The following is a 22,296-nucleotide window of genomic DNA, read 5'->3' as shown; positions in this document are numbered from 1 at the left end:
ATGTCAGTGACAGGCTATGAATGTGCTGCTTTAGTAAAAGACAGTTGAAGAGATCTGAACCTCTGTAAACCTTCTGTTTCAATTACAGGCCACATATTAGGAGCTAAAGGGATAATTAAATGAAGCTCGGTCTTTCTGGACTTCATGCAACCTCCAGTCTTCAGTTTGGAAGAGATACACTGTTACTTTATCAGGGACACTCTAAAGAATTAGCAAATGTAATACATTTGTTTGCCATTCAAAATAGCCACTATGTTTGTTTTGGCCAACAGACTGTTGGCTCACCAGGCTCGCCTGATTCAGGTAAATAAATAAATATGTGCGGTTGGTCGTCTCAAGTGAACAAGTGTAGGAGTTAAAGTGTGGTTGTGCATCAGTTTGTTCTTTATCTGAGCGTCTGTTGGTCAAATTCCTAATTAGGTGAATTGCTAGCTGAGTGCAGATCACCCGGATAGCATTGTTAACCAGCAGAGTAGCTAGCTCAAGTAGGTAGGAAACAAAACAAACTGCAGTGGAGCATTTTCACCATGCATCATGGGTAAGATATATTTTTTAAATGTAAATTATTTCAATCAAAATAGCATCATAAATCTGTCCACATTCAAACGACAGTTACAACCTCTTGGTATGTGAAGTTATTCCAATTAAAATAGGGTCACCACTGAAAATAACATCAACACAACACAAATTCAACCTAATGAACACAAAGACAATGAACACAGGCAGCAGTAACCGTTTAACCATGTGATCATTCTTCATTTTACAAGCGCATTTCAGAATTTACATGACAATATTACCTTATTTAGTTTCTTTTTCTGTTATCATATATCCGTAAAATGCTGATGGTTGTTGCTGTGTAAGTGTTCAAACAGAAATCAAATTGTGTGTTTCAGACCAGGGGTGGATATAAACACAAATTCCAAATTTCATCTTCTTTATGGCTTGGTAGCTTCTCAAGCAGCTTCTCTGGTGTGTGGCAAGAAATCAAAACTGACATAAAAATCCAAAAATCATCCACACAGACCAAACCAACCTTATAAAAATAGGGATTTTGAGAAATAAGGTCAAAGGCACACTTTGGGGGCCGCAATCAGTTTCGGCAGGGTAACAATCAGCATTTTATGAGGTGTACTGGCCCTTTAATGTATTCCTGGTGGTGGTATAATAAAACATTTAGGTTATTATATCACAGAATGTATTTAAATTGGAAAGTAAGGAAACAACAACAAAAGTCATGATCAAATCTTCCTTTTTGCAAAATATGAGACACACCCAACTCAGAAATCCTAGTACGAAAAACTGCAACTTTCCCAGACACTTCAGTGTTTTTTTCAGTTTCACAAACTTCAGCATTTAACAAAGACATTCCTCTGGTATAACCGTAGACATTTAGTTAAGTGTATTTGTGAGCTATAACAGCATAGTCGATCAGAGTCTCCTCTGGGTCCCTCTGCTTTACTTAGCACTGTTGCATACAGACAAAATTCCTTCACAGCGTTATGTGCAGTGATTATGTGCAACGGGGTATGTAAAGTATTTAAAATATGCAATGTAATAGAGCATGTACATGAAGGGCAGATACTCATATAGTGTGTAGTAAAATACATGTTTACAGTAAGCAGTGCTCACCCTGCATTTTACTTCTGAACAACATGAAGATCAGTGATGATACTGTTCAAGTCTGTATGGAAAGTATGGAGCAAGAGCCAGAATCAGTCAGCTTAGAACACTGGAGGCGAGGGGAACAGCTGGTCTGACTCTGTCCAAAGGTCACAAAACCATCCTTATTAACACATCACATGTCTGTGGTAACTCCACAAGTGTGGACATATTTATTTGTCCTTAAGCTCTTTATTATTGCCACTACATTGACAGCACACCAAGCAGATGTTAGCAGTCATCCATCAGAGGACAGTATGTCCATTAGGTAACACCTTCATAATGAACCCAGCTCATACCAGGTAACACTTTACCTGTACTGCTCCAAGCTCCAATTACTGAGACACGGCGAATGAGTGAGTGAATCACATAGAAAAATCTACCTGACAAAAGGTGATGTGTTGAAACTGCTGTCAGTTTAGGCACCTGATGTTAAAAAACGCTGGTAGGTGGGTGGGCGGACATGTGACGTCAGCCGTTCCACACTGTTGCAACACCATTTTTTTTTGTGCTTTCCTTTAAGCCGCGTGTGTTGTTTCAAATTAGGCACCAATCCAAACCACCACCTCACACCACGCGATGGAAATGTCTGACGTATCAAACTAATTTGATACATCAGACACAGATAAAGCAACCTCAAATATGGGAAGTATTTATAATGATGTCTGCATTAGATTTCAATTATTGAGTGTTTTTATGTGTTTAATTGATAGAAAAATGTTTAATAGGTAATATTTTTATTTTTATTTACTAACAATATAACATGGTTATGAATCATCCTGTACTGTGGGGCATAATGCTGATTTTGCATCCATTAAAACACAGATTTAAAGTGTCTCTGACAGATGGGAGACAGAACGGTGGGCGGAGCCTGCTTCATGCCAATGGATGCGTGCTGTGATCAGGGTAGGCTGGGACAATTTGGACAAGTTCAGTCCAAGATGTAACCTACAGGGCTGAGACACGAAGCCTACACGCAGAAGTGTTAACAATTGCAGTTCACATCACAGCCACTAGGGGATGGCTCCAAACGCTAGTCAACCCTCACAGACTCTAATATTAAAATGTCCAACTTTACAACAGCAAAAAATAAACAAGTTTACAGACTGGGTAAAAGAAAACAACAACAACAAAACTATTGATGAGCCCTCTGTTTGTGATAGTTGTACGGTGGGTGATCATTATTATTTCATTCACTAATTCTTCACTCGATAACATAACACATACATAATTATGGGTGTGATTGTTTTGAGAGGCAGACAGGTGCCGTATCACAGTCTCAGCCCCCGCTCCTGCTCTACCTCTTTGCCTGTATTTGGAGTTTAGGCAGAGTGTGACATTTCCAACATGGAGACGGGCCTCCCACAGAGACCCCTCAGAAACCTACGGGGGTTACATCATGGAAACCTGGTCAATAATTTATTTATTTGTTTTACTGTCAATGCTTCTGTTCCTACACACACACACACGTGGGACCTTAATTAAATAAATAAAATACCATGTGACCACAGACAAATGATTCTGATTCGTTCACACAGCAGAATCAGGCAAGAACATTTTAAACAGATGAAAATTGTGCATTTTATCATTGTACAAAAAAACTATTGATTAAAAAAACAACTATTTAAATGATGCTGAGTAACTATCATTGAAGAATGAATACACTGTTATATAACATCTGTGTAAAAGGTCACAAATCATGTCATATTGAGATAATGCTGGTGCGTGTAGTCAGGTTTATTACACTGTATAACTGTAGTAACTGTTTTATGGCAGGAAAAGTGTCTCTTTATCACTAGCTAATGTCTATTGTTTCTGAAATGTTCCTTAACATAAATAAATCTTGGTGTGTTTTCTGTGCAAACATCAGATTAAACAAAAACTTGTGTCTTGAGAGCCACATCCATCTTCAACAGAGGCGGGTGTATCCTTTCAGAAAAGGACCCACACACACACACTCACACACACATCAGGTATCTCACACTGATGATGGGGAGTAAAACTCCTCACTGATACCAAAACAAAAGACGAAGCTGCCGTTTCTTAAGGAGCTCGAAGGAAAACAAAACTTCCCTCTGTAAATCACCAATGCTATCTTTGGACCTGGCTCTGTGTGCGGACAGACAACAGCAGAAATACACTTTCTGAAAATTATTTGGCAGATTAGCTCAGGAATCTTGGCAGTGTTCGGTCAGCAGAGACCAGCCGCAACAAAGTGAGGATATGCTGACTCGACATGAAGAACACATTTAATTACCATCATCATGAAGGGGAACCGTCCGGCCCCGAGCCAGAAACCCCCTACAATCATCTGCCAGTCCAAAAGCTTATTTTTAGGGGGCCAAGCTGCTCCTTTACTCAGCTGCTTTCTCACGTCCGTCAGGCTAAACGCTGTGTGCCTGGTTTTTCTCTTTTATAGCTCCTTTATGTCTTCATGTTCTAATAATTTAGAAATGGAGAAAGTTTAAAAAACTGTACACAGGTTCTTAGGCGTACTACTCCTTTTAAATACTCCTCTGTTAAGTCTTTAAATTGTACTTAGTTAGACTTCTAAGAATTCTAATTCCTTCCTGCCCCACACCTTTAACACCAACCTGCCACACCAGATTTTCAGTTGCTCTGAGGCAGCTGTAAACCCTGTGACCCTCACATTTCTAAATATTTCTGTCCTTGCATGTAGCAATTTCTGATGGCATGATTGTGATGAGTCAGAGGAGGCGGTGCAGGCAGGTGTTTCAGGGCGGGTAGACTCTCTAATACAGGTGTATTCGTCTCTCCCTCTCAGAAAGGGAAGGCCTCCTCACCACCACGCCCCTGGATTTCTTAATGTTTTTAACTTTCTAGAAGTCTGTGATCATGATTTTATGATTGAACAGACACACAGCATTGGAGCAGAGATAGATTAACATGTTTGACATGCAGTCACTTCAGACCATACCACAGATGCAGTATGTCAATTAGCAACACCTTCATGGTGCGACAGCTCAAACAAGGTCACACATCATTAACACGGCTCCAGCTGCTATTAATGTCACACAGTGAATCACATGCTAAAATATCTAAATGGCAAAGGTGATGTGTCAGTCACGCAGTGTTTTAAAAAACACATTGGTGGGTGGGAGGACACATGATGTGGCAAATTACATCAGCAATTACACACTGTTGCAACAGGATGTTTGTTAATTCTTGCTTAGTGTTGTTCACTTTCTAGATGTCTGTCATTGAGATTATGTGAATGGATAGACACACAGCATTGGAGCAGAGATTAACATGGATTGGTTTGACATAAATGTATTACCTCATAGATAAATAGAATGCATCTATGAGGTAATACATCTTTGATGTCACATGTCATTTTAAGGTGTTCAATGATCTGGTTGCAGATTAGGATTATGGTTTAGGTCTGTTCTAGATGGCAGTATATGGCATGTTGAAAAAAACGAAAGAGTATTAATAACACATGACATCACAGTGAGCTAGACAAAAGTTAAACAATATAAAACCACTCAAATATTTTCTGATTCAAATACTGGGTGAACAAAACACAATAAGGTTTAATTAAAAAAAAACACTTATCACATTGACAAATACATTTTGCTTTTCTGTAACTTTTAAAAAAGGCAATATTTTGTAGAATGCAGCAGATGTTGAGAAAAAAAAACTGACTGTTACTGAAGTTTTCACCCTGACAGAGGAAACTGCTGTGAGTCGTTACTTGGCCATGTGCCAGTTGGTGAGAGGGATCTTGTGCAAATGAACCTGCATGTTGAGTTGACCTGATGTCTTAGGGTTAAAGATTGATGCCCTGCGTTTAACTGCGACTCTGACCTTGTTGTTGCACGTGATCCTGCCGCTATCACAGGTCTGTCTGTCTAAAAAAAGGGACAAAAGGTGATGCCACCCTTCTAAAGGAAAAAAAAAACACACTACAAAAAAGTCAAACCACTTCCCTGCTTGCTGATCAAATTTGTATCCACAGACTTTGGTCTTCCGGCACAGTTCAGCAAAGTTCAGATGTTGCAATCATTGCAGCACTGTTTGCGTGTGCGTGTGTGTTTGTTACGAGACTAGAGGACAGCTGATGTAATGACTGTACAACACATTTCCAAGGAATGCTTTCAAGGAAGACATTATTTGGAAACGTTTTTTTGACTGTATGTCTCGTAGACTTTTAGAAAAACACAAACTTCAAGTAAAAAGTTAGAAAATATTTTATTTACAAGAAATAACCCCCCCCCCAAAGGTGTGAGTTAAGTCTAACCCCCCACAAAGCACAGATACAACTCATAGATAACAAAATAATTTTTAGTAAAAATTATTACTTTGAATTTGCAATAAAAAAAGCTAAGGCTGAGAAGCCAATTGTATTTCATACTTTCATACATACATAGAAAAACACTAGATGTGTATATATATTATACATTTTTATATGTATAATATACATAATGTTACAATGACATTAATTCCACAAACACAAAAACCAAAAAACAAATCTTAAAATACACAGTATGGCGTTTCTTCAACAAAAAGCTAACATTGTCATGGTAACGTGCCTTCTGTTGGCTCCACATATTCTCACAGTTTCTGCAGGTGTCTGAGACTAAAATATGTTACAGGCAACAATCTGATTTCAGTTTTGGATAAAGCTGATTAAAAAAGGAGATAGCACCTACACCCTGATGCCGACACAGAAAAATGATGGTCTGTGAAGTGTTTTGTGTGTGTGTTTGTGCGCGATCATTCATGCATTTGTGCGCAATCACAGAGGTACTTAAGCACGTACACACGGCTGCTGTCTGTGATGGCTGTAACACAATGTGTGGATAAGCTGCACATGAGCGACACATACTGTACTGCGTATAGAATATACACAGTGTTACATCGCTTCTTAAGGCACTCGACGCTGGCTGAGTTGAACATTCGTAATTTTACACTTGCCTCTCTTTCAGACGCTCTTCTTGATTGGTGCAGTAGACGGTGGTTTCGTGTTGGCAGCCCAGTCATAAGAAAATGTCCAGGCTCAGCAGTCGCTGAATGACTGTGCACCACAGGTTACTCACATGCAGGCTGTCTAGACAAGATTTAACATTCAGATTCTGTATTTCTTTGTTTGCTTTTTCCTGCCCTTCCTCATCTCTCTCTCAATTTCAGTCAGCCTTTCTGCCTACATCATTTTTTTCTTTACAGCACACACAGGCACTGTCTCACTGTCATTCATTTCTTTCCTTGCTGAATTCTAGTACAAGTCCTTCATGATCTCCTGCAGCAGTGGGTGTAGGCACATGTCCACCTCAGTCTGCTTCAGCAGCTGGATGAGGTGGACGTGGTCTGTGACTAACTGACGCAGGTCTGTCATCTTCTGAAGCAGCTTGGCAAACAGCTGCAGAGAGTCCGGGTGGTTCAGCTTCAGCTGCAGCTCCAGCGAATGAAGCACCGTCTCCTGAAGCTGCTCGATAGGCTTCACATTGAGCAGGCCTGGGCGGTCTGGACAGAGAAAGGCAAGACATAGGGTGATACGTCTGTCACTGACAAGCAAAGATGAAAATCCCACAATTTAGCAGGCGATTATTACTGGTGCCAACTCTATTTATGCAATTTACAAACTCCATCTTCATTTCAGGCCCTAATCAGAGTCATTAAAGTTAATGTTTGACTTCAACATCTGATTTAAACGTCATCATGCCAAAGGTCAGACTTTTTAATCAAGCAGATACACACTAATAACCAATTCTAGACAGAGCCATTATGTCAGAGAATTAAGGGTGATAAAATGTGTGTTTATTTCTAAAAAAACAAAAAAAAACAAAAAAAAAGTTACTATGAAGTTATTAAAGTAAGACGTTGGTCCGCCTTCCCTTTTACAATAATTGATCAGTAATAGTGTGAAATCTATCAATATGAGTGATTCTCAGTTGCTCATATAGTCTTTGAAACCTGCTTTCATAAACAACCTACAAAGACCTGCCTTTGTTTTTCCTTACAGTTAAAGTGACAGCATTTTTTCGCCACCAACACGCTGCATGAATCTCACTCACTATGATGTAGTTTATTGTTCCCACGTGAAACTGATTCATTCACCTTTAGATCTGCTCCACTTTCTTGACAATCATATCCCGTGCCTCTGAGAAAACTGATAAACAGGTCAAGGCTGACCCTGATAGTGTGCGTAATGAGGTGGGGTGATCACTTGCATCACTTTATATCCACAGCGATTCCAAATAACCAGATGCCGCAATTCCTCATTAACCTCATGACAACATTAGAGTTTCTGATTGCACCTGGCAATCTATGGCACAGTGTTTACTTTGATCTGTACCATTGTCTTACTCGGTCCAGCTGCTTTAACAGCTATCTCTAGGTTTAGGTGGGAGAATTTTGTTACCATAGGTTTTACCTGGTTGGGACGGGCGATAAAATGACCACAACACAGGATTGTGATACAATTCAGGTCAATAATGATGATAAGCTTTGGTCATTATACACAATAATATATGGCAGACACATGCACAACAACTACCTGTCATAGTCAAGAAGTTAGAGAATTCTTTTTACACACTGCCAAAATCTTAAGAGAGAAGAAACCGATAGATTGCAGCAATTAACAGAGACAAAATCTGCTGCTGTCCTGGTGGAGAATCTGTGCTTTTACCTTTGTATTCAAACCCTAACAATGGGCCGTTAACTAGGGCCCTGGCACAGTTTCTGGTCATTAACTGACCATTAACCAACAAGAGAACGTAGTCTTGTGAGCACATAAAAACACAGATTTCCAAGGAGAAGGAGTGAGCAGAGAGTGCACACACATGGATTTTACACAAACTAGAGGGGCATTTAACAGGAAGGAGCCTCCCTAAATATCCAGCTCCAGCTTTGCTCTGGTACCACTCACACCACGTAGGAAATTGACAGCGATAAATCTTGTGACGATAAAGTCAACGTGGAGTTTCGTAGGGATGGGATTTGAGCAATGTATCTATTTTACACTGCAATATACTGATTTGATTTATATTGTGATATATATTGTGATAAATCAGTATATATATATATATATATATATATATATATATATATATATATACTGATTTTCTCTACAGTGACCAAACAGTGACTGAAAACAAGTTATGAGACGTGAAGATGTTATTTTGGCATTCACTGCATATCAATCTATTGTGTTGTTTACATACTGTATATTGGTTGGGGCATGTGCATGTATAGTTTAGCTTACATAACTGATACTACTTTGCTTTTATACATTCACACTATCCTGCACTCAGAACAGGCACAAAACCTATGAACCTGAAACATATTCATTTGCTAAATATTTTGTTGAGAAGATTGATACCAGACTTGCATTTGTTTTTTTCAGTATGAAGCTGAGGGGGGACAGGAAGCGGTTAGCTTAGCTCCTTACAGAGACTGAAGTGTTAAAATGACATAGCAGTAGTGGTTTTATTGAGGAGGGGGTGGTGAAAGTAAGACAAGCTGTTTCCCCCTGCCATCAGTCTTTTTGCAAAACTTTTGGTTGCAGCTCTACATTGATTTTTAAGTTGTATCCATTTACTTAAACGCAATTCTATGCAAAATAACTAATTCATAGTTTGAAATTTAGACTCCCTTCTTAGGATTTCCGACATCAACAACACACCATACAGGAAGAAAAGGGACTTACCTCCACTGAGAATAATAACAGCCAGAAAAAGTGCCATGTCGCTGTCATCCAGCTCCAGCGTGTTGAACTTGACAGAGAACTCAAACTTTGGCTCCATCATTTGACAGAAAGGTTTTCTAAGACTCTTAAGGAACTCCCGCGTCATAAAAATCTGTCCATAGGAGATCAGGGTCCCATCTTTGTTCATCAGCGGTGACATCATGATGATCAAGACCTCAATCACGCCATATTTCAGCAAAGTTACCTGGAAAAGCACCGGAGTCACAGTAAAGTTAAGAATAGATGCCTAAATAAAAATGCAAAAATGATCGGAATTGTTGTTTTGTTTCATACAAAGTTCCATCAGCTCTACAAACAGTATAATCCATCCCAACCTGATCATTGAGATCCAGATCGATAAATCCTGGGATGCTCTTGGCGAACTCCGTCACTTCTCTCACTGCTTCTGCTGAGCGTGACTGACAGCTCTGGAAGAAACGTAGCTCCACAGCCTCCGTGGGTCCCTGTGCACAGAAACTCATCATTCCTGAAAAGCCACAGTCTGACCCAGGGGGAGCACCGGCGATACCTGAAACTGAGAGGGACATACAAAAAAACTGATGAAAAAAGGACCAGGCAAATATCTTCAGTATAACTAGCAGAACCAGTGTCAAGTGATCACAACAGGATCACCTGAACTACCACCTGGATCACCTCAGAAATAAAGACTAAAGACTAAGAACCTGCTTCTTTACTAGTGATTTGTTAACTTATTCGGTTTCACTCGCTCACAACTTTACAGCTGGCCTGCAGGCTTTTAACACTTGCAGATATAGAGGCTTTACATTTTCAAATAATTTAAGTTTATGAACTTCACAGGGTTAGAAGGTTTATCTGGGCATCATTATTATCATTAAATGGCAAAAACTGACAAAATATTGTACAATGTAATATTACATACAGTGATGTGACAATACTAACCGCCAAGTACAGGTGTAAGACCAGAGGTCTGCTGCTGGTTCTCTAGGATGGGTATCTGCCTACAATTAATAAACTGCTCTCCTTCCAGTAGGGACTTCATGTCGTGGATAACAAAAGGCTAGAGGTGAAGAAGAAATAAAAGAGACAGTGTTAGTACTACAGTTTTCTGAGGACATGTGAGACGTAATCACACATATCATCTGTGCACTTTAGTCATGGTTTATCCACCTCCTATGAATGAGGACAAAGTGAATAGTCTTAGCTGCAGGCCGAGGCAGACAAAAACACCACTTCCAGGTAAATGAAGCTTAACTGCGTTAGCTCATTCTTTAGTAAAACACTGGCAAAGATGTGCACAAGCCTGAAAGATGAATGCTACCATTCATCCACACATATCTTCCTTCGCAGCAGTAAAGTCAATCATAGAGAATCCTACAGGGAACCACAACAAGCAAATCTAAAAAAGTTTCCAGTGGACAGAAAACGTGTATATTGTGCTGTCTGTGCAGAAATCTCTTTATACATGTTTCTGTATATATGCATATTATTTGTTCAGTTGTTTGTTGTGAGCAAAACTGTATCCTTTCGAAGAAGAACATGCACACTCATAATATTTAAAACACCCCCCAAAAGACAGGCTTGCTGCTATGTCCTCACTTGGTCTATTATGAATGGCTACTAGGATGACTGATGAAGGAGGAACTCGGCTACCACCATTCTATCAGTGATGATGACTGTACTGCTGCTGTGGTCCATTTTCTGGAGGTCCCAGACTACAAAGAACTGACTATGCCTCAATAAATGGATATCTAAAAATAACTCGTTTCTATTTTATATCTTCTTTTATAATCTAATTTTGAACATAATTTCATTATTATCCAGTGAAAATCCTTCTTCTTTTACCCTCTGGTGAAGTCTCTGCAGTACCCGCAGAGTTAAACACTTGATTATATATCAACTCATATCAAGGCCTTCCATGTTAAAAAACGTAAATATTCAACAAAAGTTAAAAAAAAAAAAATCATTGACTTCCAGTTTGTTTTAGGAGGTTTGCAGTGGCTTAGTAAATAACCCAGCACTCCCTCAAACAAGGAGATGATTCTGTGCCATTTGGCTGTTATCATTGTAATGGACAGTCATAATAAGCAGACAAAAGAGATACAGAGCAACCTTGAAACCATGTGACAGAGCCAAGAGAGAAGTTGCAAGAAAAGGATGCCACCACTATAGCTTGATCACAGTAACAATTCTAGAAGCTTTTAAATGGTCTGGATTTGCTTACGTGAACTGATGTTCAATTTTAAATACATTGATACAATTTAACTGAACATTCTGAATCTACTAGGAATCATATCATTTTTAGGTTGAAAAAACATCTTCATATATTTCATCACACAAATGTTTGTGTTTTGTTTCCAAACGATACACTTTTATCAGAACATCCATCTTTTAAATAAAAGCCAAAGAGCTATAAGGTCCTTGTCACAGACAGCAGCCAAACATAAAATAATACGTTCTACCTTTATGTGCTGCTTGTATTTCATTTGATGAGGTCTTTCAGGAATATTAAGACCTAAAGTCTCCCAACTTACAAAAACAAGGAAACACATGATATTACACTTACACTTTGAACATTTTTCCACCGACATATTTCCTACATTCCACTTGTATTAACTTTCAAGTGTCTTAACAGAGTTTGACATATTGAGCATGGATGTTGAAGCTATTACTGCACAGAAGACTGCTACGCGGCCACATGATCCCCTTTCCCAGCTTGACCACTGTAACTAGAGATAGTTTCTAACAGCCAAGATACGCAGAAACCAGTTGAGCCACTATTTGTGTTAGAGTCAGAGAAGACCTCATCTGAACAAAAGTTCAGTGTGGTGACATAAAGATAATGCTGCTAAAAATGTGTAACTTCAATTTCAGACTTTTACAATATATTGCTCCTATAATTGACGCTACACAAACAATAATGCTGATGTCCTGTAAAATGTAGACATCTTTTCTCTCGGCCTGTCTATTTGGTTAGTAGCACTCTCACTGGTTGTATTCTGTATACATGGGTAAAATGTGATTCTTGGTGATTTTTCTTTAAATTGAAGTGCAAAAAAGTCAAATCATTAATGGTGGAGGAAACAAACTGACGGGATGGAGCAACTGGTCCAGCAGATTAGACCAGTACAGGATGAGAATGCACAGTAAATGCAGTGTAGATGATATGGTTGATATCTTCCAGGAATCCAAAGATAACTCAAAGTCAAATGCATACTGACTGTATCTTATTAAGGAAATGCAGTCACCACAGTCTGCTGAGTGAATGTCAAGTTTGTCAAGTGTTTGTCTAACATTAGGGATGATTTCCTAAACCATAATGTGCCCCAACCCCATAAATAGTAAAAGAAGACAGTAAAGTAGATTTAGGGCAGTGCTATTTACCACATTGTCTCCAGTCTTGCCAGAGAGGATGGCCCTGGCCTTGGCCTTGGTGAGGGGGAAGTATTTTAGATAGGCCTCATACAGATGCCGGGCCAGAGCCCTCAGATCTGCTGCCTCCGGGTGCATGTGCTCCATGTCAGATGAGAACTCAGCCAGAAGTTTCTCCTTTTCTGCTTGGGGCATTCGGCCAAAACGAATGGCTGAGAAAGAAAACAGACACACATGTTGGTGCATTACAAAAAAAACAGGCTTTTCAGACTTTCACATCTACATACAAAAAACACATAACATGAAGCCTTCAGTCCAGCTACTGTGGTCTCAAGACTTCTCTGTGAATCGATAAAATGTTTGAATTTTAATCATAAAAACACCCATTCAAGTTTTTCAAAATCAGGTAAATCTCGCTTATAACTTTTCACAAGTTATTAGTGAGGTAGCTCTAACAGCATGATACGATTTCCATCATATTTCTGTAACAATTCTGATTGAAATCCCCCAATATAAGGTTTCTAAGCTTGTTTGTTTTATTGCGTGTTACTATAATTTTGACAGAAATGCATATACAACCTATTTATGGGACAAAAAATAAGAGCTTTAGGTTTGCTAATTTGTTTGTACTTTGTCTCCATGTAATGCTATATTGAATTGTTGCATGGTTCTCTCACGTGGACTTCTTTGCAACTGCTGGTGTGGTTGTTTATTTCTTTATCATATCTCTAATATTTGGATAGTGATCAATGAATCAGATCAAGCAGCTCATGTCTATAAAATGACCTTCTATCTACAGCAAACAAACACACTGTTACTAAATATCTACGGATAAAATCAAATAAAAAACATGACAGGTTTAGGTTTGTTAGGAAATTTAGATATCAGAGTATTAAGAAACAACACTTTCAGTCAAATCACTGTTCACCAATGAGTCACGCTGTTCGTGCCATCTTTCAGCAAAAAGGAAAATCCACTGTCAGCAGCACATGACAAATGTTACTGCTGTGATTGTAAGAGGTGTGTTCTTATGAAGCAATTACAAGCCGCTCATAATCCTTCTCTTTTCTCCTCCTTTTCCTCTGTAGTATTACACTGTGTAAGTACAAATACTGTGTATGATTATTCATTTACAAAGATGTTTTTCTTGTATAAAATATCCATTATCTTGTGTAAGTGTAAACTGAAATCTGTACAGAATAAAATGTAATAGTTTGTTCTACCATTTACTTTGCTTATAAAACTTGATAGATATAAAACTTATAAAAAAGCTTGACTGTCCAGTTAAGTTGCATTGTTAAGTTTAAGTTTCAGCCCAGATCTTTCACTGAATGAGATGAGAATTTGATGCCAAGGGATTAAATGGGCAAACCCTTTGTTGTTCTTCTAGTGGAAGTCTTTAATTATCCCTTTTTCTCCCTTCAATTCTGCTGCATTTACTGCAGTATGAGCATGATTGTGTAATGTTGACTGTGCGATGAATGCACACCTTAAGCAAATGAATACATACTAAAGTAGTCCATAGTACTGGGCACCGAGCCTGCAGTGGTGACACAGCAGATTGAAAAAATCAGTTGAGCTCTATGCACTGTCAATCATTGATCCCCAGAGTGTTATTGAAGGAGTGATATGACGGCAGGAGGAGAGACAGGAGTCTCGGTGCTTAGCTTAAACACCCACCTATGCTTGACAAAAGTTAAATGAAAATGTAACTTAAAATATCTTGAACTGTAAAGTCAGTATTATTTGATCACCAATCATAGTACTAGTTAGAGCAGTAATTACATTGCCAGTAGGAAAAGCTTTTCACATCAACCTCTGAATCTTTCTTGCATTTCTAAGAACAGTAAAAGCAACAGATAACCACAGAGATGTTTTAAGCATCTAATATCGAAATTATATGTGTTTTTTAATTATTTTCACTAAGGAACAAAATACAAATTTGTTTATGGATGCAAAGTCCATTTATATAAATTATAACAATTATATTAAAATAATATAAAGCAGGGGAGTAGAACGGATGCTACCTACTATTTTAGTAAGTAATAATAATAAGTATTTTAGTGGGCAGAAACATAACTGTTGGTTTCTGGAGTGTTTTACTTTGCTGAGGAGATATACATTTAATCATGATGGTGCTGACAGTTGCCCTGCCCCAACAGGTGCAACAAAACAGGAGTGTCAGGGAGATCCCGTTTAAGCACAACCTGTGTATATGTATTCTCATCCTCAGTCATGTGGCCCATGCTATAGCACATCTGCAGAGGTGGAGTCAGAGGTGCCAGTCGATGCGCCTCAGTGACCAACAAAGGCTAACAAAACAAATACAATCAGCAGCTAAACGGTGATGTGCAGAGGGAAAAACTTGTATTAAGAAGCCAACAATTTCAATGTGTTGTACATTTGTTGTGGAGTTTTAGGGTGTTGTCAACTGATGATATTTGTGGTGTATTTCAAACCAGAACTTCTTACTGCAACATACAATGCAGAGGTAAAAGCTGAAATAAGTGTCAACTAAACTGTCTGTGTCAAAACAATGTGGTCAGGCCAGTTAAGTATTTGTTGTCAATTACTCTTTAGTGCAACCTACGTACATTTTTTGAACAATTCAGATGCAGGTTGCAAACCTCAATAGAAGCAGCGATAAGGTGCATTTGAAAATGACCCATACACAGATGACTGACCACAGAAAGTGAAGGCCTGGAAGAGATTAATGGTTTCCTGCAAACATGTGGCTGTACTGTGGCTGAAGACGCTTTACTAATCTAAAGACTGTCAACACCCTTTATATTGCTTCAGTTCTGTCACCATCAACCCTTGAAAAGGCAACATGTAAATCCAGGTACACAGCTGGGTTATTAAGTGCTTTTAGGGGAGATAAAGTTAGCCATTGATTACAATTTCTTCTTCAAAACATGCTGTAGTGTAGGTGGCAGGTACACAAAAGGGGTGAATGGGAACTGAACATGACCCAAAGGTTGTGATACAGGTCAAAAACCACAGAAGAAGCAGGTGGTAAAATACAAGGCAGTAGTATAGACTGCTGCATATGTTAGCACTATACCTCAAAGCCTAAGTTCGCATCAGTGTGGTCAAGATGTATCTGTTGTTCTCAGAGGACATTAGAGACACAAGAATTTGGTCTGTGAAGAGGCCATTTCCTGGAGTATAATTTCAGAGAAGAATCAGCTTCTAACCTTACATCCACTTATTTATAGTGAGTATGTATATGTATAGAGAGAGAGTTTCAGCTCTGTCTGAAGAAGACATGAAAATACAGAAGGTGTGAACTGTAAACTGTAAATGAAAGAAGCATATCACATGTTGTGAGTGTACTAACACTGCTTACCGTTGTGTGACATGCCCACATTAAGGCACTTCTGGAAGCGACAGTATTGGCATTTGTTGCGGGACTTCTTGTGAATACGACAGTGAAGATCGCAGTGATCGTACACTAGCTTTAACCGGATCGTGCGCCTGAAGAATCCCTACAAGAGAGAAAGACACAGTGTTACAACAGATGCAGACTTGTTGCCAGACTTTGGTAAATCTGGAAATAATTTGCAAATATTTGCAAGTACACCATCCTAGTGCAAGACGTTCCTCTAAGAATAACAGAAAAAACATAACTAGGGTTTTGTATTTTGTTTATCCAATGATTCAATTTCACTGCTGGTGTAGCAGCTTTACAGGTACAAGTTACTTCTAATCTGTGGGGAGGTCAATCTCTCTGGAATGACGCGTATTTAAAAACAGACTGTTTTAGGGTGGATTTGTGCTTTGATGTTTTCAACCTTAGGACCAAAGAAGCCATAAGACCAGTGCTTATCTCAGCTATTAACCATGCAGTTATGGTCAAACTTCCAGCAGACACTCCTACACTCAGTCACACATTTGTTGATTGCTGCAGTGTTTGTCTATGCTGACTAAGAATGCTAATGGAAGATGAACTGAATAGTGAAGCAAAGAGACAGTTAAGGACTGAAAGCTACAGGAGAATTTCCTCTAAGCAAACACATTCCCATCTGGACTCTATGTGAAGGCTTGTCTATTTGGCATCTACATTCCTCACATCCACAGAGATGTTCCTTTTTTAATCGTAGGTTATTTAAAGAAAAAGGAAGTTAAAAGGGGTCAGGACTCCACCTCAATAAAGAATGTTTTCTGTTTTGAAACAATTAGGTGTTTGCCTGTTTGGCTGACCCCATCTTCTGGCAAGGCTCCCTTGAGACTTCAGCAGAACAATAACTACACTACCTTGCATTCATTTAGGGCCTTAGGTCTACAGTAAAATTTAGTCAAAAGAGACAGAAAAACCACAACAGTCATGACAGTGTAAAAACAGGTGCTGTTTCAGCTCAGTATGTGTTGAATATAACTTGAATATAACTAGCTAGTTTTATATATACTTCAATTTAATGCACTCCCATAAAATCCCACCACACTGTAAAATTACTATTTAAATCTAAAAAAATGGGCATTTTAGAGAACAAATATCAAATTCTGTATTTTACTTGCATTACATAAACACATATTCAATGTTCAATGTGTGCTTTAGGAGGCAGATGGGTACTGGCTGGCTGGACAGAGGTAGTCAGAATATTAAAGATTGTATAAAGGGTAGTTTGTTATGAATGAATCATAGCGATAGTAGTGGACCATGTGAATTGTATGGGAATATACTGATGATTTATACACCAAACCTTGTAAATTTGATTGGGTAAAGGGAATACTATAGGTTTGGTCTGACCACACACCTTCAAAAGTCACCTGTTGTGCATATGACACAACAAGTTTTGTTGTTTTTTTGAGTTGCATCATCCTACTTCAAGGTCTCTTTTTTTCCTCTGATGATCTTAAAATGAATTTATTTATTAATTTTCATGTTTTAATTTAAATAAGTACATTTATTTTATTTTTTTCAATTATCTAAAAAGTATATATTTTTATATAGCTTGTAGAAAAAGATGCTCTAAAGGTGGCCATGTTTTCAAATCCCTTTTTAAATCTGACACAAGTCAGCTTGTGTAACACACTTCAGAACTGTGAAAACTTCTTAGAATCAAACCAACAGACGCGTATGTGGTACCACTACTGATTCTGAAAATCTCTCATGTTCTTGAAGCACAAGGTCACAATTTATAGCCCATCTTCCTATAATGTGTCAAAATTTCAAAGAAAATGGAAATATGTCTGAAACTACCCCCCACACTCTATTAGTTATTTATACTCTATTCAGACAGGCAGACAGAGAGACAGACACAGACTTTAAAGGGCTGGCTGTGCGCCTGTACAGGCACATGCCTAAGATGAGCCCTCACAGAGTGGAAAATGCACGGGGCTTGTGGTTAGAGTGACAGACATCAAAAAGATAAAAAAAGGTACACTTCTCTCCATGCATTATCGAATTACTTATTCCACCAACAGGTTTCACCCAATGGTGACACACAGTGACAGAAAAGGAAGAGTGACAAGGAAACAAAACCTAACAATTCGTGGTAGCAATTGTTACACCCATTACCATTTCCTGACACATCTGTAAAGTGGTAATGACTGACAATTTTTTTTCAATTCAACTTAAGACCTCAATGTTTTGTGAGAACACGTGAAGAAGAATGATTTTATGAGATATAATTGACAGGAAAGCAAGCATAGCAAGCACTCTTTGTCTTTTTTGACACTAAACCAGACATTTCAGGGTTCTAATCAATTTGAACAAAAAAAGCCATGCCACATAATAAAAATCAAGATGCTGATTAGCAAATAAATGATAAAAAACATTGTTAGTTGGCGCCCTAGTCTGTTTGTAATTTTTCTTCATTTATATATCTTGGTTAAATCTACAATTAAAATATCTCTTAGTCCTACCTTACAGCCCTCGCAAGCATGAACACCATAGTGAAACCCTGAGGCTTTGTCGCCACACACTCGGCACTCGATGTTTAGTGCTGCTGCTGCTGAATCCTCTTGGAGCTTGGAGAACACGGGACTATCAGAGTACTGTGGCGGTGATTCTGGCTCCAGCTTGATAGAATCTAATAGAAGAAACATCAATAGGCAGGCAAAATATTTACATAGTCTCTTACAGGTTTAACACTTTTTTTCAACAGTGCATTCTGTGGTAAACCTGCAATTTCACGTTAACACTTTTTTTGCAATAGTTCCACCTACTGCTAAACAAACTAGTTAACCCATCACAAAGACTGCACTTACTATGTGTCTCTGGCTCTGTCCTGTAGCTGTGCATGTTTGTGTAGTCCATGTTGGTCAGGTGCTCTTCGCTCTGCTGTGGACTGAGGTCATAGGCCATGCCGACGGAGGAGACGGGGGATACAAACGGAGGAGAAAGGGAGGAAGGGATGGAGGAGGAGGAGGAAATGGAGCCGTAGTCTAACGTGGACAAATGTTTCATGTCGAGGGAGTGGGAGCTGTCGTCTAGCTCTGGCAGGTCCACTGCACTCAGACTGAAACCAACAGGCCAAGCTAGGAGCTGCTGGGTGTCCACCATGTCTGCTGTAAAGAAAGAGAGGAAACAAGGCTGCATTAGCTGATGCAATATCATTTGCAGACTGAATGTGGCCTTGACAAAAGAAAACAAAACCAGAAAAACCCTTGAGGCAGGGAGGAAGAGGAAAAGAGACACATACAAAACTGAACAGAAAAAGAGAGATAAAGCAATTCAAAGAATGAAAACCAAGTCCAGATGTAGTGTTCTATTCATACAATGTAATCTTTACCTACTAAAGAAACTCCAAAATATTTGGGTGAACACACACAAACCCATACAAACACCCCAAGGAGTACCCGGGGTTCTCCAGCCTGTTCCTGTAATTTGTCTGTTATCTAGTAACCAGAAGGGCAGACGATGTCACAGTACAAGACGAACTTTGGCAGTAAGGAACGTCTACTCTGCTCAAAACACTGCCTTTCTCTGGTGCTGTTTGGGTGGCATGCTGTGTGATTGCCCAACCCAAAGGACACAGAATGCAGGCCAAGGATGTACAACTCAAGCTTTAGGAGTGGAACAGACTGCACCTTTAGAGCATTAAGGACTGGACACCATGGGTTCAGGAAAATTTTTAACTTGTGGTTTTATTTTTATTTCCTGAGGACTTTGATCAAGACGCAGCTGCGAAATATTAAGTGTTATTTAATCTCAATACCTACAAAATTACCTACATTTATAGTTTTATTTTTTTTAAACTAAAAATGTAGACTTCAAATAAAAGTAAACAGTGCATTAGTTCACAGCACAGATATCTGCTTTAAACTTTGACAATCATTTATTGTGGATTGTAGCTTTTTAATAGCACTAAGATTATACTTTATTTTTCTGAATAATGAATAAAAACTCCTAAAAAATACTACAGCTTACTCTAGATGTTACTTTTTTTGTTGATACAAATGAATGAAGATTTGTCCAGAACTAACCCAGCCAGTCAGACATTGGAGGAATAAAGTCAGGAGAGGGGGTCAGAGTCCAATTATCAGAGGTTACTGAAGTCCAAACAAAGCAAACTACATACAAGGCGATATAATCAGGGCAGTGTTTGTACAAGGTTGTTAATGCAGAAATTCACAGAACACTGTTTTCTGTTTCTTTTTAAGATGTATCTAAATACTACAAATAAACTGCAGTCGGAAGATATGGATGGCATCCTAACTTGTATGGCACCTTTAAAAGGCTTTACAAAATATGAACACAACATATGTAAAGATAATAGAGTAAACAAGCAAATTAACATTATTTTAGTGAGAAGAATTGGCAAACAGAAACTTTTTTTAGTCTTTAGCATAAAATACAAGAGGTGCTCCTCCATGTTAAACTTTGACTCTGGGGGGAAAAAAACAGCAAGTTCGACCAGATAATCTGTGACTACTGGATCGTTCATTACATACCAGCAAATCCAAACCATATTTTGGGTCTAAATTATTTAGTAGCAGCATCAATTAGTAGCAGCTGTCAGGACACCATTATAACAGTCAGTGTTTTCTGCATAACATTGGGATATACGTCCTTCAAGTTTCATATATTCCTAAGTTAATAAAAGACTGATTTTGAATTCATGTGGCTCAGCTAGGCTTGGGTCTATAATGACACGTTCTGGAACAAATAATTGTTTTAACATGCACAAGTTGAGCAATGTACTTCCTCTAGAACAATTATTTTTGGCATATTCGAACATCTATTTGTTCAGAGCTTTGCATCAGTTTATAAATAATAATTTGTGTCCAAGGTCTGTGAACTGAACCACCTGAGCTGCCAAACAACCTTCATAATCAAGACCAAATCTCAAAATAAACCAATGAATTGCAACAGGACAAAACTAAAATAGCAATACTAGAATGGCATGGTAGCACCAAGTATATAACAGGCTTGAAACTGGCTCCAAATGACTTGGCAAAACATCCCTGTGGAACAAACATCCTCTTCTCCTAACTGCATATTGTTTCCTTTTTACTTGTTTGGAATGCGGTAGCAAAAATCTGCGGGGGTCCACTTAAAATTCACACCGCATGTCACATTGTTCCACAACAAGTGTGTGTGTCCACAGGTAATTGGCTTCACTGCTATAGAAGAAGCTGAACTATTAATAACCTGAGAAACCTAGTTATTTTTCCATTTGCTGGCCAGTTGCCTGCCAATTCAAAGCTAAAATAGAGAGACCACTGGAGCGACTTGTGTCCTGGTTGGCATCAAATCATCATACGGAGGCAGAACTCTAGTGGGAGAGAGTGTTTTGCAGAGATGAAGGGTAAGAGAGATAAACTGAGAGGGGTGACAGAGAGCGAGTCCCTGGACCACTTAAAGAAATCAAATAGCACCCTTGAGGCTCCAAGTAAAGCCCCTTATCACAGGATATTAATGCTCAGCACTCAACACAACTCGCTGAGAAAAAAGGGAAAGTGGGTGCAGCCTGGCAGTTAAACCAAAGTGCTTAAATCATGTCATAATCAAAAGGTGAAAACAAGGTTTTACTCTAACTTCCCTCCTGAGAGTGTTCATGGAAACACTGCAGCACAGCATTCAATGAATTCAACATGTTTGTATCTGTGTGTGGGAAAACAACCTGTCACGACATTATAAAAGGTGATAGATGATTAGTAAGGGATGTGCAGCGTGTCTTTGCAACGTTGTGTGCGGGTAAGCACATGTGTCTAAGTTGTATGTGCTGGCGTGTCCTGGCAATCCTCTGATTTCAACACGTCAGAACTTGACTTCCAGGAAAAGTACAGTGCGTAGGAGTACTTTCTATTGGCTAGTACCTCCATCATGACATAATTACAAAGGCCAACGGCAAACTGGCAGGCAGGTCTGGCAAGCTACTCTACCTGTATGAGCCATGTTGGCATACTGTGTGTCAGTGCGCACAAGTGAGCATGTATCTGTGTGTCTGAGTCAAGACCATCATTTTCATGTTTTCATTTAAATAAGTAAAAAAAAAAAGTCTAAGTTATTAACGTCTAAGTTATTAACATGGAAAAGAATGACTGTAAAATGATACAAAAGCTATATTACTGTATAAAACGACAATACTGACAATACTTCAGCCTGATAGCAGGGGCTCTGGAAAATT

General features: G+C 38.8%; 1 protein-coding gene across 8 annotated transcripts in view; it reads right to left on the bottom strand.

Moving 5' to 3' along the window:
* Nucleotides 1–5,895: 5,895 nt before the first annotated feature.
* Nucleotides 5,896–22,296, bottom strand: part of pparg (peroxisome proliferator-activated receptor gamma) — a 29,263-nt gene continuing 12,862 nt past the window's right edge. For 4 of the 8 annotated variants that reach the window (XM_028404969.1, XM_028404966.1, XM_028404971.1 and 1 more), the window contains 8 exons: nt 18,932–19,228; nt 18,587–18,753; nt 16,068–16,206; nt 12,731–12,930; nt 10,289–10,406; nt 9,703–9,902; nt 9,329–9,572; nt 6,896–7,143 (listed from right to left, as the gene is read on the bottom strand). In XM_028404969.1, the coding sequence (XP_028260770.1) occupies nt 6,896–7,143; nt 9,329–9,572; nt 9,703–9,902; nt 10,289–10,406; nt 12,731–12,930; nt 16,068–16,206; nt 18,587–18,753; nt 18,932–19,226 (1,611 nt within the window). In that variant the 5' untranslated portion in view covers nt 19,227–19,228. Of the gene's footprint in view, nt 7,144–9,328; nt 9,573–9,702; nt 9,903–10,288; nt 10,407–12,730; nt 12,931–16,067; nt 16,207–18,586; nt 18,754–18,931; nt 19,232–22,296 lie in introns of all 8 variants that reach the window. The other 4 variants (XM_028404967.1, XM_028404968.1, XM_028404970.1 and 1 more) reach the window with 2 other exon arrangements.

Source organism: Parambassis ranga, chromosome 5 (assembly GCF_900634625.1).
Source record: "Parambassis ranga chromosome 5, fParRan2.1, whole genome shotgun sequence".
In the NCBI taxonomy this organism is placed as follows: domain Eukaryota; kingdom Metazoa; phylum Chordata; class Actinopteri; family Ambassidae; genus Parambassis; species Parambassis ranga.
This window is presented reverse-complemented; position numbering and strand designations above follow the sequence as displayed.